Raw genomic sequence first — 14681 nt, 5'->3', positions numbered from 1 at the left:
CACACAGAGAGATTAATTGGATAGTTAACATTCAGCTAACGCATTTAGCATTCAATGAAGAATCTGCTAAAAGCATGGGGGTGGGTGCGGACCTTTCATCTCAGCACTTGGGAGGTAGCAGCAGACAGATCTCTGAGCTTGAGGCAGCCTGGTCTACAGATCAAGTTTCAAAATAGCTAGGGCTACACAGAGAACAGTCCTGTCTGGATCCCCACCCCCCTGGAAACAGTCCACTGAAGAAAACAGAAGGCATGCCACATGCTGAAACATGCAGCCTAACTTTGAAAGTACAATTCTGATATGTGAAATTTTCTCACATATCCTATACATAAACTCAGGCTTGGCAGGGTGTGTTTTTATAATTTTCATTTGTTTTCATTTTCACTACTCACTCATATTTATTCCACCATTGCTTGACCCAAACCCTAAACTGTTTTCTGTCTGTACTCAACCATGCAGGACCCTCCACTTCCAATCCCCATCTCTCTTCTGCCATCAGATGGCTGATACAAATCTCTCGTCCATTTGATTTTCCATGTTACAAAACTCTTTAAATGATGCAGTACAAACGGCAGCAGGGAGAATACTTCTCTGTGTTGTGTCCTGCTTTCTGCTTTATATTATCTGGAAAAAACAGTTGTATTTATTCGCAGTTTGGATTATACTAGTGTGATCGGTCTTTCTGAGCATCCAGTGAAAACTGCAGAATGTGTTCCTGTAAGAAGTTTTGTATACAGATAATATTTTTATGTAGTTTCATGTGTATATAATATATTATGAATAATATATTACAATTATAATCCATGTGTATATAATAGGGCCTACACAAAATAAACTCCGGCAGGCCAGGGTGGAAACCATAGGTTCTGATGTGTGCAACAGAAAGGATGTATACGATGGCTTGATAACTCCAGGGATGCTGTGCGCTGGATTCATGGAAGGAAAAATAGATGCATGTAAGGTAAGTTGCAAGTCAAAACCAAACCTTCTAAAGGAAGTTTCATTATATACTTCTGAGCTTGGCATGTGCTCATGGGGCAATTGTATTGAGTGTTTGGTGTGCATTAACTCAAAGTAAAGCACTGTTAGTGTGTAGCATTTCATTCACTGCAGTAGATACATGCAACACTATCATTTCCCCATTTTCCATACTAGAAAATGAAAGTCAAAGGTCCCCTCTTTTGGTCCACACAGTTACTTTATGCTTCATTACTTTTTCCTTCTTCTATTTTTTTTCCTTTGTGGAAGGGAGTGGGAGATTGAGACAGCGTCTCCTATAGCAGGTGTCCAGGTCAGTCTCTAACTTGCTATGTAGCTGAGGATGACCTTGAACTCTTGATCTTCGTTTCTACACTACCCAAGTGCTGGGGCTATAAGAGTGCACAACCATGCTTGACTTCATTCTTTTCTGGAAGAACTGCTCCTCTGAATGACTTAATTTTCTTGGAGCCCCTTTACCCAGAATTAGAAGGCAGGTTTCTTTTGCCAGGCATTGAGAGTTTGGTTAGTGTATGGTGCTTGAAGGAACATTTCACCCTATGTAGTAAAGTCCACTGTGTGTGTGTGTGTGTGTGTGTGTGTGTGTGTGTGTGTGTGTGGTGTGGTGTGTGGTGTGTGTGTTATAAATGCATGTACATGCATGTGCATATATGTGTGTGTGTGCATGCATGCGTATGCATATGTGTATGCATGTGTGTGTATGGTGTTTAAGAGAGCTTACAAAATATTATATTATAAAATAATATATTTTCTGTGACCTTTCAAACACCTTCAGAGTTATTTATCTCTCTGTTCTGTCTCTCCCTCTGTATTATTCTTTCCCACCCTACAATTAGGTATCCCTCCTCATTTCCACATTTCCTCCTTCATAAGAGATTCTTCAGAGCTAGATCCCCTACCCTCCATGTTCCATTTGTATTCTCCTGACTTCTGTGGTCACTCCAGGTTATATCCTCGGATCTAAAGATTCATAGCTAAAATCCACAAATAAGACAGGTCAGGTTATTTCACTCAGAACATTTTCCATCTATTTATCAGAGGCATTCATGATTTTCTGTTACTTTATTGCCTAGTAGAATCCCATTGTAGCACATTTTTATTATTCATTATTGAGTAGGACATTTAGTCTGCCTCTGTTTTCTATCTATCATGAATAGAGTGCTCCTTTTTTGTTGTTTATCTATTATATATTTTATATATTTATGTTCTTTACTTTATTTTCTTCTGCTTGCCAAGTTTGACCTTGATTTGTTCAGTTTTATCCCTTTTCACAGAATAATGTTATATTTAATTAAGATCTTTGTTCTTTATTCTGATCTAGCCATGCAATAAGTAAGTTTCCCTAAGCTTCTATTTTCCATGTACCCTATAAGGTTTTGGAATTCTGTTTCAATTTTTGTTTGTCTCAAAACAAAAGTATTTTATTAATGTCTTTTTATCCTATTTTTGTGAATTTGTACAAATTTTTTTTCTCATTGATTGACCTATAATTCCAAGTCACTCTGGTTCCAGGGAGGCCTCTGTAAATCACCTATTCTCTATGATTCAACCCTCCTTCTCCACTCAAGTTTCTGCTTTCACTGATCATTAGAGGGAGGTTCACCCTAGCTCTGTGTCTCTTATAGTTAACATTTACCTCACAACTGGTTCTGTTTTATTATTGTTGTTACATGTCTTGGGCAAAAATATTTTGACCCAGATGCTGTTTGCTAGAACCCTACTTTGTGGCTTTATGTGATATTTGGAAAGAACATCTATGTCTGTTTTCTCTATTCCTCATGTTCTTCCAGTGCTTTCAACAAGCAGTATTGGGTCTTCTCTGTTATTTTCTCCAAAGAGTTCTTGCTATTGACTCATGAGTCACATCAATGCTAAATTCTAACAGTCATCTTTGACAGTTCTTAAAAAACCAAACCAAACCAAACAAACAAACAAACAAAAAAACCCAACAACTTAAGAACAGCATTTAATAATGCTTATTTCTCCCTTTCTTAAGGCATGGTCTTCTTCTGATTCTGAATTATTTCCATCCATTTTTCTCTGCATACCCCATGTCAAATTGCTAATTGAATCTGATGGATTTATTTTTTACCTTTGTGATAACTTCTCTCTCACCAGTTCTCCATTGCACCACCACTCTCTCTTTCCTCTTAACACTCCTCACTGGCCACCTCGTTTTCACTTTAGTACTCCTTTAGTGCATTTGTCAGATAAATTCAGCAATATTTATAGGATGCTGCTCTAGTTTATCAAATGCATCATTAACATATTTCAGTGACCACATTTTGTTCTTAAAAATACAAAGCCAAGCTTTCTAAACAAAGTGCACAATGTTTCATAGTAACTCCTGGCCCTATTCACCAGCCACCACACATATCACTGAACTCCCCTTGTTATTTTCCTTACACCTCCAATACTATCTTTTTCATCCTTGCATAGGATAGATTCCTACATACCTCAGAGCCTTAGCAAAAATGTTCCCCCTGTCCAAGGTACCTTACATTACTACTTTCTGATACACAGTCAACATCTCTACTTTCTCATATCGACATAATTATATTTCCCAGAAATGTATAGGGAAAAATCCACCCTGAAAAATCATACATATTCATATTGTATGTTTCTCTGCCAGTTACCATAGTTATTGTTTGTCTCTTTGGGGAGCTTACTTAAATACTAGCCTATTTAATCTATACCCCAAGCACTGTTAGCATAATGAAGCTTTCATTTTTGGATCATCATTCTATCCCCAGTAACTGCCAGAATGTGTTGGGCATGTAATCAGAACTAAATCCATAGTTGTAAGACTATATGGGAGAGGTTAGAAATGGCTTACTGATTAAAAGTTCCTAGGCTCTTCTAGAACACCTGAGTTTGGATCCCAGCACCCATCTTAGGCTGCCCGCACTCAGTAACTTCAGCTCCAGGGAATCCAGTGTCTTCTGCTGAACTCTACAGACACCTGCACATCTGTCTGTCTGTCTGTCTGTCTGTCTGTCTGTCTGTCTGTCACCCTCCTCCTTGTTTCCCTCTCCTTTGTCTCCCTCTCCCTTGTCTCTCCCTGGCCTCTCTGTTTCACTCTCCCTTGACTTCCTCTCCCTCTTCCTCCCCTTCTCCCTTGTCTCCTTCTCCATTCCCCCATCATATATCATTTTGCAACATGAGTAAATGGAAGAAAAAAGTAAAAGATGCAAAAAAAAGTTAAAATATTTTATAAAACCTTGCACGTGATTGACAGAACTGGGCCTAAAACTTGGGCATTTTAACATCTGAGAACATATTTTTACCTTCTATAACAGCATCTGTCTATTTAATCGTCCTCTTTACATGAAAGAGATAAAGGAACATTTATTTTTTTAAAGATTTATTTATTTTATATATATGAGTACACTATAGCTGTACAGGTTGCTGGGATTTGAACTCAAGTCCTTCGGAAGAGCAGTCAGTGCTCTTACCCGCTGAGCCATCTCTCCAGCTCTAAAGGAACATTTATAATTCAGTAAGAACATATAAATTAGAAGTAGATGAGTATAAGAAAAAGAGACCAAGATCTGGGCAATGGAGTGTAGTCAGATCAGTGGTCTTCAGAAGCAATATTTGAAATTTTCTCTTTACTATGATACATGATAGTCTCATATGTAACATTTTATGTGAAAATACTGTTCACAAATCATAAAATATATGTAGAACATGTCTAACCAAACAAATAAAAGTAGGATGATAAGCCAGAAATAATATAATCATTCCACATGAATGATGATTGGTCTTTCTACTGAAAAAGAAAACGTACTTTGAGGTTCAACTCAATAGAAAGACATACAGTCTATTAACAGACTGTCCATTTAACAATAATTTCTTTTCTTGTGTTTCTTCTTTTTCTTCTTTTGGAGGATAAAGTCTGTGGGAAAGAGATGATTATTATGATATTGATTGGAGTTTTTTCTATTCCAGGGTGATTCTGGTGGACCTTTGGTTTATGACAATCGGGACATCTGGTACATTGTGGGCATAGTAAGTTGGGGACAATCTTGTGCTCTTCCAAACAAGCCTGGAGTCTACACAAGAGTGACTAAGTATCGAGACTGGATAGCCTCCAAGACTGGCCTCTAAAGTATACTGTTGTGAGTGATGGCCATAGCCCACGAAGCAGGATACCTGCAGATTGTACAGTATTACTTAGAGAGTTGTGAGCTACAGTCACAGCCCATGGAACAGGATGCCTGCAGATAGTACATTATGCGCATTGTTACTTAGAGTCATTGGGGGTAAATGAGTGCTTCTGCCAGATGTGAAGGACTCTTCAGATGGAGACCAATTTAATAACATGAGGTGACTTTTTGTGCATAAACTTTACCAAGAAGGAAGAAAACTTAGCAAATGACAGGCAGCACCAGCATCTCACTCGTAAAGGTGACTCCTTAATGTGACAAACATAAATAGCTTCCCTCAGGATATAAAGAGCTGCCAAGCTGCTATGATCTTACCTCATATAATGCATAGAGCTCCAGGACTCATCTTACAAATGTCAGCTAGCATCTTCCTTAAGGATTCAAGACACAAGCATTTTAGAACTCATAACTGGACATTCAACTGCTACAATGAAGGAGTGTGTAACCTGCAGTAAAACTTGAACTCTAACCTGCATTTGCAGCTGACCGAGCAGAGCTTTATTCTCAACCACAGGAACTGTCATTATTTAAATGCATATGAACTTGCCATTATACTATATAATGTCCTAAAACAGTAGCCTTAGGAAGCATATTGAGTTGATAAGAATCATTTCTGGCTTACTCCTTAGCAGTGTCTTGCCATCCACATATAAATCATATTTAGCCCATCAAAGAGAAAAATAAAATTATTACAAGTATTTTTCCACTAGTATAGGAAGAATTAAAGGAAGCTGATGAAAGCAGAATAATCTGAAATATAGTTAGTGACACGGCACTCACAACTTTTGATGGAACGTGTTTTCCAAATATTTATTTAGAAATGTTTAGACATAAGCAAATGGTAGCTCTTGCTATCATACGTTACCAGCTCATTGCCAAGTTATATGTCTATCAAAATGTCAGGCGGGAAGGGCCTTACTGAAAACACTTAGTACAGTGCTTACTATATACTAAGTACTAAGTAATAGTGAGTGTCCCAGCAAAGCCTGGTGGTGGGCATAGTGTTAGTGAGCCCATATTGTCTGAGCAAGGCCAGTGGCTCACGAGTTTTGTCTCTGCCATATGCAAAGTATATGCTTTTATGCAAATGACCCAATATCTCTCTGTTAGTTAGCTCTTTCATCTGGATGGTGTGAATTAAAATACTACCTCACTGTGGTTGTTTTTTTTTTTTTTGAGGGTTACATGTATTAATACATGTAAAGTATTTGCAATAGCATCCGCACACAGTAAGTTCTTAGGATGAATAAGCTACTATCAATATTAATATTAATGTTCCTTGGACTTTAAAAGCACATTGTATTTTTAAATGTCCTACTTATTCCAAAGATGCAAATAATTTCAAAGGACCTTAAATTACATTGTTGAAAAGCAGATGGAGTATTCAGGTTTTCAAAATCACTTTTATGTTTCCTGGATTTAATTTTGATCTGTGTCTACTGTAGATGATCTGTGTCTACAGGATGATGGCCGCCATGCTTGGAACTAAACTATAGCCGAGTGTCAGTATTCACCCTCTGCCCTCAGCTGTGAGGTTTGCAAGTTACTTTGACTTAGCAGACAAAAACTGTGGCATAGCCATCGTTGAATGGCTAAAAGTTTTGTTTTCTTTTGAGTTTACATGTAATTGGTTTTATATGTAGCATTTGTAACCGAGATTAATATAACCTTTTCAAAGTCTCTGAGGTGCTCTACGTTGCATCTCAATGAACTACGAGCACACAGAGGTCATGTCTGGTCACTTAAAAAATTAAAGCTGGGCATGACTGATGTTGGATTTTTTTTCTTTTAATTTAAATAAATGACTGCTTTTGGTAGATATGGGAAAGCAAATCTGTCTACCAAAAGGACCCTTATTCTTTCCTTTGTAAGTCTCTAACAATAGATACATGCTTGTGTCTAATTTTATTTATAGTTCATCAAACTGTGATAACTTTTTTTAAGTATTCATGAAACTCTGTATTCTGATTTAAATCTTCCATGCTTAGTTAGATTGAATTAGATGATAATTTAACAGGAATAAGAAAAATAAATATAAAAAGTCATATGAATCCTAAAAGAAAAAGAAAAGTGTATTTTTTATAACAGTGTTTGTATGTCTTAGTTCATGTTTGGTATTTGACTTATTGATCGAATGTCATAGAAGTCAAGTAATACTGTACTCCATGTTTTCCACCTGATATATGGGTTACTAAGCTGTCTACCTCATAGCATTCCTGTGAGGATTCTTGTAAATAATAAAGTTGAAAAGTTGAAGAACATTTAAAGATCTCAAAAAATGCAGAGTACATTATTGTTAATAGATACCAATATAGATGATACAGAAAATGCATTTAGATTATGAAGATTGAGGCATTTTGCTCTGCAATGTTGTGGTTTTATTGCTTTGTACATTTGGCAAACATAAAAATGGTTAACAACACACAAGAAAATGATCTTGCCTCCTCTGTATTGACACTATAGTAATTTTAGTACTCTTTTAATCAAAAGCCGGATATAGGCTTAAAAGAACCAAAAAATCAATTAGATGTATAGAAAATGTAATAATCCCTACAAAACAGAATCTCTTGAAACCTTGGGTTCTGACTAAAGGTTATTTATTTATTTATTTTTTGGTGGAGAAAGACTAAGCCAAAACTTTTGGTAGTAATAAACCATGACTCTGACATCTTTATAATTCACCAACAATAAGAGCAATAAAATATATCTATCCTTTCAACTAAATACAGTTAAAATTTTTTATTTTATCTTATTTTAATTGGATATTTTATTTATTTACATTTCAAATGTTCTCCCCTTTCCTGGTTTCCCCTCTGCAATCCCCCATCCCATCCTCCCTTACCCTGCTTCTATGAGTGTGCTCCTCCAACCCCCGCGCCCCCCCCCCCCGTACCTACATCCACATCTCAACACTAGTATTCCTCTACATCAAGCCTTCACAGAACCAAGGGCCACTCCTCCCATTGATGCCAGATAAGGTCCCTTCAGCTCCTTCAGTCCTTCCCCTAACTCCTCCATTGGGATCCCCATGCTCAGTCCGATTTTTGACTGTGAGCATCCATGTCTGTATTGGTCAGGATCTGACAGAGCCTCTCAGGAGACGGTTATATCAGGCTCCTGTCAGCAAGCACTTCTTGGCATCAACAGTAGCGTCTGAGTTTGGTGTCTGCATGTGGGATGGATCCCCAGGTGGGGCAGTCTCTGGATGGCCTTCCCTTCAGTATTTGCTCCAATCATTGTCCCTGTATGTCCTTTAGACAAGAGCAATCCTTGGTTAAAATTTTGGAGATGTGTGGATGGACCCATCCTTCAACCAGGGGGCCATGCCTAACCTCTTGTCTTGACAGGTTCTCCCTCCCCTTTGCGGAATATTTCAGCCAATGTTATCCCCATGGGGTCCTGGGAGGCTCTTGCTTTCCTGGCTTCTGGGACTTTTTGGTTGCTAACCCCAGTTCCCCATCCCCCATTGTTACACACCTCTGTCTAATTTCCTGACCTTCTGTACATCTCCTCCATCTCCTTCCACACCTGATTCTTCCCCCCTTTTCCACCTATCCCTCTTCTCTTTCTCCCAAATCCCTCCCACCCTCTACTTCCCTTGATTATTTTGTTCCCCCTTCTATGTAGGACTGAACTAAATAAACTTCTTATAAATTATTTGATAGCAAGAAGAGGTATGCACCTTCAAGCAGTCACAGAAATGAAGATAAACTTTTAACAAATGATTGAAATTGATAGGATTATAACTTGTGAAGCTGCTTGGTGAATGCTGTGATATTAAGACTAGGTATCTACTTGTTTATAGTGAGCTCTGGTTGGTGGAGAAATAGAGTCCAGCCCAGTCTTACTTCCACTGGTATATTCTGAGTCAAGCAAGTATGACAGCTGAGGGCATTGTAGCCTTAAGTAGTCATTTTAAATCACTGTTTTTTCTTGCGACAACAAATGTGAGATAAGCTAAATTCACACAGTGTTCCACATTGTGTCTCTACACCATTTATACATATACATGTGTGGTGTGTGTATGTTTATGTGTGTGGTTGTGTTTATGTGTGTCTTAGTTATCCTTCTACTGTTGTAAAGAGACACCATGGCTAATGAAACTTATAAAAGGAAGAATTTATTGGTGGTTTGTTTATAGTGTCAGAGGGCTAGTCCATGACCATTATGGCAGAGAGCATGGAAGCAGGCAGACAGGCATGGTGCTGGAGCAGTGTTTCAGAGCTTACATATTGAGACAAGACGGGAGAGAGAGCAGAGAGAGAGAGAGAGAGAGAGAGAGAGAGAGAGAGAGAGAGAGAGAGAATTGGAATGGAGCTTTTGAAACCTCAATACTACATGATACACATCCACCAAAGGGCCACATCTCCTAATCCTATACAAATAATTCCACCAACTAGGGGACCAAGAATTCAAATATATGAGCCTGCAGAGGACATTCTCACTCAAACAACTGAAGATTGATTTTTAAAAATGAAGAATGAATGAAAAATAAGTAGGAGTGTTGAATACCATTTGCTGAAAAGAAGGGGTCAATAATTGGTGCTCACATGGGGGCTGCATAACCATTGAAATGGATCACAGTTTGAAACCCCTGAGCTTCATTAGCAGAAGGGAGCATAGAAATCTGAAAACATGCAAACTAACTCTGGTTAATGAGTTAATTGTAAGCAAGTGAACTGTAAGCAAGGAAAAAGGAAGAGATAAGTTTCACATGTAGAAAAGAAGGGAAGAAGAGTCCCTGGAAAGAGAAAGACTGGTGTCAGAGAGATGAAAACCCAGCAGTACCGAAGAAAGTGGATGGCGATATAGCTAAAAATTACCAGACCGGAGGTAGAGGGGTTGAAGAATCAAGGTCACTTCCTGAGACCCTTACAATGACTCTCAAACTAAATCTCAGGTGTTTCGTTTTTGTTTTTGTTTTTCCCTTCTTCAAGCTATCTCTCTTTAGAATAAACAAGAGAATCCTGGACAAGACATAATGAACGCATATGCCCTAAGGAAATCTTGTCAAGAGCATCAAATATTTCCTGAAAACCTAGTTTCAGGTGCCTGGGGAAGAGATGAATGACTGAGCCAGAGACCAGACGTGTACTGACTCAGATGGAGAAAGGCTGTCTCTTGAAAGACAAACAGAAAGCTTCCCCACGAGTCAAGGGAGTTGCTTACCCTTGGAACTTGACATTGTTTCTCAATTAGCCTGAACCAGGAAATGCTTATTTCCTGTAACAAAGACTTTATCAAGTGATTCTTTCCGTACCTCAAACCATACTCTTGGTTAACATTTACCGGTTCCAACTTGTTAAACAAGTTTCTTTTAAATCTTTAAGAGTTCTTAACTTTAGCCAGCTCACACATCTGCAAGAATATCCAGGATGCTACTCATTTGACAGGGATCACACACAGAGCAGCGTGGAGGTGGAGAAGCTCGCCTTCCCCACGGCGGCGATGTATCAGTAAGTTCGGTTTTATTTCACCTATGAAGGGTTCATTTCACATTTGTGTTTCTACATAGGAGTTAGAAATTATGCTAAGTTGGGTGTCTAATTTTCTCTATTTCTGTTGGTGAGAAGACATAGTGAGAATAATAAGTCTATTTCAGAAAGTCATGTTCATGACTTAATTAGGAGTTGAGACTTTTAATGTTGGACTTAATCACATTTAATGTTGAATATGAGAAGTATATTTAATATAGTTTAATATGAGAATTTAGATAACAATGAGCATCTTGCAGTAACACAGAGAGCCCAAGAAGCACTGGTAAGTTCAGGGACTAGAATGGAATGAGGAAGGTAACTCCACCTAAGAGTTTAAAAGATATTTACTGGGTTCATTCTAAATGATGCACTAAGTTGATTCATTCGAAAGGAAATGTTCAAGTTATATGGAAACCATATGCGTTAGCCTCCATTCTGAAGTTGATAAACATGACTGAAACTCAAAAATATGAATAAAGCATTTAATACCCTTGTTTTTATTCCTACATCTTTGTACTGCCTTCTCTTCTCCATCTCCTGGGTCCTACCATCCTCCCTCACTAGAGATTCCTCCCACATCTTCTTTTTACTTTTCCAAAAAGTGTTATTAATTAGCCACCTATTGTATTCTATGCAACAATAACTTTTGAAATTAAAAACAATGCAAAAGCTGCTCAATTAGAAAATGACAAATGTTTTGGTTTTCAAAAATAAGAAAACAAAAAACCATACAAGCACAATTTATGTAAATATATGAGAAGTGAGTAGTTTTTTATTAATATAAATATAGAAATCCATAGTAAGGAAATGGAAAACATTTTATTTCTTACCCTTTGTCTGATCTTCTCTGCATTTTGACATACTTGCCATCATCAAATATTAATTCTTCATCTATGCTATGAGATAAATTATCACAAGTTATTCAGGATGAAGGAATTACAAATGTCTTTTCTAATGTCTAATAAGAATTGCTCTGTCTTTTTTGACAGTAAAAAAAATGGATATTGTTATGTGAAATTCAACTAAATTTAAGTAGTTTTCTAGACCAGGAAACTTCTAACAAAATTAATTCTTTGTAGTTATTAAGATGAGTTCTCTCTCCACCTGATCAACTTACAGCTACAAATTAAGGTTTAGTTTATTTAAAAAATAAACCAGAATAAACAAAATGAAATTAGTTGTATTTGTGGAAATAGTAAATATTACGATAAATGGTCTTATTTGTATTTGAATGATTTCAAACACATATAAAAGTTGTCAGTGGCACACTTATAACATAATTCAGTTTCAAGTCAGAGATATACCTCATGTACTTGCTATGTGTACATTAGAACCAGTGTACAGATCCTAGAGCCCACATAATGTGTGGGTCTGGTCCACCTCTACCTGTTACACCAGCAGTGACAGCAGGAATACAAGGCTTTATGCATCTTGCTCTGCACCAAAAACATGAGGTCTGGGTTCAGATGAAGACACTGCCTCCCAAGACTGAGGTTGAATGTGAAAGACAGTGATGCCATCTTTTCTCATCTACATACACCGTACATACATACACACACATACACACATGCATATTAAAAATAAAAAATAAATACGTAAAGTAAAACCAATCGATTTTCCTTTTCACTATCTGGCATTCATTTATGGTCTGTTATATGCCAGAAAGTATTAGCAGCATTGGGGACATACAATTTAAATTTCTGTTAAGGCTTGGGTGAAACATGAACTCTTTATTACAGTTGGTCAAAGGCAAAGGAAATCCCTTAGAGTAGTAAAGGGACAAGTGACTGTGACAAAAAAGAAAGAAACCAGAAAAACAGAGTCAATAAAAGCCCTGGGAAAGTACCTGGTGTGCAGTCCACCAGGAAATCATCTAAACTTCCACATTCCTGCAATCCTCCATTTACAGATTTTCAAGATTTCCAACTCTAGATCCAAAAGCCCACAACAGGTTGGCATTATTGGGTCTGGCTTTCCTTAGCTTTTGGCTCAAAGGGAGGTGAGGGGTAAGTGTCATAAGGAAGGAAATGAGGTACTAAGAAGCTCTCTCTATTTCTTTTACTGATCATGTCTTTGGAAAACACAACAACATTCTTAATTTTTTTTTCAGCGCTTTTGAGTGAAGTAAAGAAAATACACCTTGTGTTTTGTACATACTGTTATAAACCACAATGCTTATCTCTTAATGTGTTAGTAGAGTCCTTTAAATGTTTTTCTAATTCATTTAAGACCAACACATTTCTAGCCAACCACTTGTCAACTTCTGGTCTTCTCAACTTCACTCAAATGGATTTCATTACATTTCTGACTTTTTTAAATCTAGAAATATTTTTTCTAGTAGCCACTCTATACTTATTATGATCTAAAAAGAAGTACAAATGTATTTGTTTTTTATTTAATTTAAAATCTTTTCTTTCTCATCAAAAGAAACAACTACAAAATAGAACTTCAGGTTGATTTTGATCCCCAGAAACCATGATGGAAGAAGGAGCTGACTTCTAGAAGTTGTGCTCTGGCCTCCACATACATGCTCTGGCATGCTTTGACCCTCTCCCTGCCCCACTATAAAAACCAACCAACCAACCAACCAAACAAACAAACAAACAAACAATCTAAATCTTCTCATTTTAAAAATAAGGTTCTGAGTGATTTTATAATTCTCTGTCTCCCAACAAAAATACTAGAACTTTCTTTATTGTGGAAACACCTATCAGTAGACTGTTTCTCCTGTGTGTACTGTTATGCCTTTTATAATAACAGGCAATCAAAGAAAAAAGCTTTGTCACTGGGTCTAGTGGCTCAGGCCTATAATCCTACCAACTTAGGGGATGAGGTAGAAGAATAAAGAGTGCAACCTTGCCTAAAGAACTCAGTGAGACAGGGTCTGAAAACCCTTTTTAAATGCACGGGGCTAAGTGCTTGCCTAGCATATGAAATTTAATCTCTAGTACTGAAAAAAAATAAAAGAAAGAGGCACTGTTTGGGGGAGAAGGAAGGAAGGAAGGAAGGAAGGAAGGAAGGAAGGAAGGAAGGAAGGAAGGAAGGAAAGAATAAAGAAAGAAAATTAGTTTGCCAATGGAAACATATGCATGGGGAATATGAAGTCTAACGGCTTTAACATTGCCATGGGGATTAAATCTGATAAAAGGAAGAGTGTGCCTGTTTCTGGGATAGAGCCTTGAGCAGAAGAAGTTTAGGGTTGCCAGTAAAGTACTAGGATAGAAGCAAAAGAGCAATAGTACCCAAACTGAGTAAGGGTAGTTAGTACTTCTCAAATGCATAAATCTGAGCTTTTCTAAAACATGTATTTACACAATGTATACACACAAACACACACACACACACACACAAACATACACTCATATTTTTCTATTTTATTTTGGTTATTTTATTTATTACATTTCAAAGGTTGTCCCCCTTCCCAGTATCTCCTCCTCAAATGTGCCATGTCCTCCCCCTGCCTCTATGAAGGTGCTTCCCGACCCACCCACCCACTCCTACCTCACCGCTCTAGCACCCCTCTATGCTGGGGCACTAAATCTCCACATGACCAAGAGTCTCTCCTCTCATTGATGCCCGGCAAGGCCATCCTCTGCTACCTCTGTTGCTGGAGCCATGGGTCCCTCCATGTGTACTCCTTCGTTGGTGGTTTAGTCCCTGGGAGCTCTGGAGGATCCGGGTGGTTGATATTGTTGTTCGTCCTATGTGGTTGCAAACCCCTTCAGTTCCTTCAGTCCTTTCTCTAACTACTACATTGGGGACCCTGTGCTCAGTTCAATGGTTAGCTGTGAGCATCTGCCTCTGTATTTGTCAGGCACTGGCAGAGTCTCTTAGGAGACAGATATAGCAGGCTCCTGTCAGCATGCACTTGTTGGCATCCACAATAGTGTCTGAGTTTGGTGATTGTATATGGGATGGATCCTCAGGTGGGGCAGTCTCTGGATAGCCTCTGCTCCAGTTTCTGCTCCACACTTTGTCTCCGTATTTACTCCCATGACTATTTTGTTACCTCTTCCAAGAAGAACAGAAGTATCAT

General features: G+C 37.9%; 2 protein-coding genes across 2 annotated transcripts in view; both read left to right on the top strand.

Annotated features, from left to right (window-relative positions):
* Tmprss11f (transmembrane protease, serine 11f) overlaps nt 1-7895 on the top strand; it is a 111199-nt gene extending 103304 nt beyond the window's left edge. Inside the window, exons 10-11 of the mRNA NM_178730.3 lie at nt 819-961; nt 4951-7895. Coding sequence (NP_848845.1) covers nt 819-961; nt 4951-5109 — 302 coding nt within the window. The 3' untranslated portion in view covers nt 5110-7895. The remainder of the gene's footprint in view (nt 1-818; nt 962-4950) is intronic.
* Nucleotides 7896-10520: 2625 nt separating this feature from the next.
* Tmprss11g (transmembrane protease, serine 11g) overlaps nt 10521-14681 on the top strand; it is a 32724-nt gene continuing 28563 nt past the window's right edge. The window contains exon 1 of the mRNA NM_177162.4: nt 10521-10624. Coding sequence (NP_796136.2) covers nt 10617-10624 — 8 coding nt within the window. The 5' untranslated portion in view covers nt 10521-10616. The remainder of the gene's footprint in view (nt 10625-14681) is intronic.

The sequence above is a fragment of the Mus musculus genome, chromosome 5 (assembly GCF_000001635.26).
Source record: "Mus musculus strain C57BL/6J chromosome 5, GRCm38.p6 C57BL/6J".
Classification (NCBI taxonomy): domain Eukaryota; kingdom Metazoa; phylum Chordata; class Mammalia; order Rodentia; family Muridae; genus Mus; species Mus musculus.
Note: the sequence above shows the minus strand (reverse complement) of the source record. Positions and strands in the feature narration are given on the sequence as shown.